Raw genomic sequence first — 4,539 nt, forward strand, 5'->3', positions numbered from 1 at the left:
ACAGGTATAGTAATATTGACCAAGGAAGAGTCTAAATGGGCTTGAGGCTTTAATCATCATAATTTTTTTTAAAAAATCTAAACCTCTGATCTGCATGCTTCATCTCAGTTATGTAGACCAACCTTTGCTGGGTGTGGCAAAACTTCAGGATTTTCAGCCTTAGGCCCTAGAAGAGAAAAATATATGTTTACATTCCAGTTTTATTAAAGTACTAAAACCATACATACCCTCACCTGGCATTTCTTAATCATATAACTTGAAATGACTCCCTCAGAAATATATGTAACATTTCAAATATTTTCTAAATGTTATACCAATTTGACATAAAAGTATGATTATGTTGCCAATAAAGTTTATAAAAGAAAATTTTGCCATTTCTTTAAAAATATTTTACATGAAGTCAAGTAAAATTATAATTATTTGGAATTATTTTAGCTAAAAGCCAACCTTTCTATTTTGGCTGAGCTATTCTAACTGTTTATAACTACCAGGGAAAAAATCACATCTACTTTCTGAGTGTTCTTATCCAGTATAGGTATTATAATTTAAAGAAATTCATGCTGTCAAGTTAAGCATGAAAAGGAATGCCCATGTAGAGTCAGGAGGTTGTCCTAAATGTGCCTTCACCATCAACTCCTCACCTGGCCTGCTGCCTCTGAGATGAGCTGGATGACAGCAATTCACACCAAGTTAAGGAGGATCAAGAAAAGAGATATTTCCCCTCCTCCATTCCTCTTGCCTCCAACCTGCACCAGCAAGGCCCTGCCACTCTGACACACTTACGCAGGAATTCAGGGCTCACTGGCATATGTTTGAGTCATTACTTTGGTTTCTTTTGATTAGGCAATATCCAGACCTAGAGTGTAAGCAAGTAATTATCCACCAAACCTCAGAATACATCCTCACAAGCAAGACAGGTTTTTCAGGGGGGAAATAAACATACTGAGCTTATATGCTCACTGAGCTTTACCGCCTGCAAAACCTGTAATTATTATTATTTGCTTCACCTTTGCCATTTGAAGAGGAAAAGCTATGAAAATCAGCTAGGAAGATCATGGTATTCCAGTTCCTCGAAGAATGATGAGCAAAAAGTCGTAAGAATAAATCATTTCTTATCCTTGCATTAGAGTCCTTTGTGCCAAGCAATAATGATATATAACACTATCAATATCTTTGTTTAAAATTTTATAACTCTGGTTGTTTAAAATGTAATACCAATAAAGGAACACTTTAAAAACAATAGATACATCTTCAATCATCTTTGCAAGGAGGTTTTTGTTTTTAATAAATTCTCAAATCCTTTGGGGTTAGAGTTCAAAAAGAGAAAAAGAGTTCATCCTCTCCCTCCTTCTCTGAATAGTAAAGAAAGAATCTCAGTCATCTTTTATGTTGTTTCTAACTAACCACCTCAATATAAAAACGATCATTCTTTTATGCCAATAGTTACTATTCTTAAAACTTGATAAATTAATGTAATGAAGTGTATTATTATAATTTGATTACTATATTTAAAAGCACATTTAGAAGGAATTCTCACTTTCCAGCAACAAAATTTACTTAAAACAGTTTTCACAAATAAAAAAAGTATTTTTCTTGAGTTCCTGTCTCTCCTTTAATAAATTATTAAAAGATTTTCTACTTATCACTTGAAAAGATAAAATGTACTGTATAGGAAATAAATTCTAAAGTGCCAAATGAAAAGAACAGGCTCAGAGGAACTGAATTTTAACTTATAAACCAACTATGTTAAGGCCAATATTATCATATTTACTAAAGATCATTTACTTATTTTGGTTAGAATTACTCTGAATCGGGAGGGAGAAGAGAGAATTGTATGAGAACAGAGTCAATTATACTATCTAACAATGTAATCGTTTCTTTATATGTAAATTAACCCACAGTCTAGGATGATAACAAAAGGAGCTTCCTGTGCTGAACACTCTGAAGAGTAAAGGCAAGAGGAAACTCAATGAAGTGTCAGAAGGGAAGGGAATTATTTCTGAGTCTCAAGTCACAGAAGCTTCATGGCATCAAGAAACACCATGAAGTTATAATTCTGAAGTTAAAAGTCCAATGGCACTTTTAAAGGAACATTCAGTAAAATACTTGCGACTCAGAAGTTCAATGAGTGCCTTATGATGCTATTCGTGTGGCAAAAGTGCAGATACCAATAGCATCATAAGGTATAACGGCTCTCAGAAGGCCAAATGGGTAGGAGGTTGGAAGTGTGGGAAATGCAGGGCATAGTGAAACCCTGTTTTTCTAGGACCGAGTATGAGAAAAATGAGAATAGATCTTTTGCCTAACTATTGCTGACCCTCATTATCATGATCAAAATCCAAAGGAGAGAAAGGAATACCCAAGGCATGCTATCATCCATGTCACCTCTCTCTCAAATTGTTCAAGACATCCTACATAATAAAAGTCTAATATGCTAAGTGTTTGGTCATCCAGTTGTCCATTCAACCAATCAAAGAGTAATATGCTAATGATATGCTAAGGCCGCTCAACCACTCACTATGACGTGCACTGACCACCAGGGGGCAGACACTCTAACCTGTAGGTTAGCTTGCTTCTGGGGTCCGGCCAATCAAGCCCTCCTGTGGTCCCTCCCCAGTTGGCCAACCTCCCAAATCCCTCCCTGGACCCAATTGAGCACCAGTGGGGTCCCTCGCCCTAGCCTGCACTCTCTTGCAATCGGGACCCCTTGGGGGATTTCAGAGAGCCGGTTTCGGCCTGATCCCACCGGCCAGGCTGGAGAACCTCACTGGTGCATGAATTTGTGCACTGGGAGTCTAGTACTTACATAAAAAAAGGACTTCAATCTCTACTATGGTACCTCTGTAGCTTCATGATTGTTCCAGTTTATCTATAAATTGCATCTTGTAAAAGATGCTAAATAGGTTTTCACCACATTTGGAAGGCATGTTTGGCATAATCTGAATTATATTAGGCTATTTGCTATTAATTAGACATCTGAAAAACCACAAAGGTTTTTATACTTGAAGAGAAACATCCATTACTATTTGTATTTACATTTGTTTAATGGTCAATTTATTAAACTTTTGTTTAATCTGAAAACTACTGGTTCTTTAATATTTCAACATTAATTACAAACTTAAATTCCCTTAAATAATTTAAACTGCAAATGTAACATGTTTGCAATTTCAAACATACTATTAGACAAAACACACATGAATACAATGGCCATAAAACTTATTAGTACTCTTAACCTAATTCTATAACAATACATTGGTATAATTCATTCTACATTATTTCTATATCTGTTCCTATGCTTTCTTATGATTGAAGTTATTGACTGATTTTTTTCTTGGTGCATGACACATTTCCCTCAAGAGAATTCAAAACTGAACAGCCAATTATCTGGCTTTACTTTAATAAACTTAAACTTCTCAAAGGGGAGAAACAAAGATGGCGGGATAGGTAAACACCGGAGATTGCTGTCTCGCACAACCACTTCAAAAATACAACTAAACGACAGAATGGACATCATCCAGAACCACAGGAAGGCTGGCTGAGTGGAAATTCTACAAGAAGGAAAGAGAAAAGCATACCGAGACTCAGAGGAGGCGCGGTGCGGAAGTAAAATACAGAGGTACAGAGGCGCATGGGGAGAGGGCTGGCGGCTGAGAACATGGTTGTCTTTTTCAGTTGGGAGGAAGTCTCAAGCTCTGAGCTCCAGTTCCGGGCGAGTCTCTGGGGACCCAGACTCATACAAGGAGAAAATGGACTGTCTGGCATCAGTCAGAACTCGAGGGCAGCTTTCTCTCAGAGGCCCTCGCAGCGATTGCCGGGGCCTCTGAGGGCAGGACCGAGAGCAGCCATACTGCTCTCTCCACCCGCCCTGTTGATCCCGAGACCCCGCCCCACCCAAGCCATCTATGGAGGCTTTTGCATATGAAAGGCCCGGCCTTTTGTAATCTGAAAATTACTTAACAAACCGCAGCTGGCCCAAGGCCCCAGGGCAATTTGCATTGATTTACAACTGACTTCTGCTGGGTAGCCTCAGGCAGAGGCTAGATTAGCAGCTCCTTAGATCAAAGAGCCACTGTATCCAGTGGTCAGAGTGGGACCATCCAATTACAACTCCTCAAATCCATAAGGGACACACTCAGGGGGCAGACTCAGTGAGCACCAAAGCCCCAGTGGAGCAAGTCTTGCCTCATAAGGGTGTCCTCAGTACAGAAGTTCTCCCACCATAGTCACAGCTGACTCTCACAGCCAATTGGCCTGGAGGCCAATTCTTTCCAATGAAGCTAACAGCAATAAAGGCTCATCTACAACAAGACTGTGCACACAGACCACACAGAGGTGTACCTAGAGGGCCCAGCTCAGGTGACTGGGGAAGCTGAGCCACTGGACCCTACAGGACACCTACTACATGAGGTCAATTTACCAATTCCAGGATAGAGAAAAGATCGACTTAATACATAGAAATGAAAACAAGGAAGCAACTAAAATGTGGAGACAAAGAAACATGTCACAAATGAAATAAATGAAAGCAAGCAAACAACTGAT

At 39.0% G+C, this 4,539-nt stretch overlaps 1 protein-coding gene across 1 annotated transcript in view; it reads right to left on the bottom strand.

Annotated features, from left to right (window-relative positions):
- The window catches only part of ANKRD31 (ankyrin repeat domain 31), a 124,236-nt gene that overhangs the window by 92,726 nt on the left and 26,971 nt on the right, over positions 1-4,539 (bottom strand). Inside the window, exon 6 of the mRNA XM_015571672.1 lies at positions 123-166. Within this exon, the coding sequence (XP_015427158.1) occupies positions 123-166 (44 nt within the window). The remainder of the gene's footprint in view (positions 1-122; positions 167-4,539) is intronic.

Source organism: Myotis davidii, unplaced genomic scaffold, assembly GCF_000327345.1.
Source record: "Myotis davidii unplaced genomic scaffold, ASM32734v1 scaffold44, whole genome shotgun sequence".
NCBI lineage: Eukaryota > Metazoa > Chordata > Mammalia > Chiroptera > Vespertilionidae > Myotis > Myotis davidii.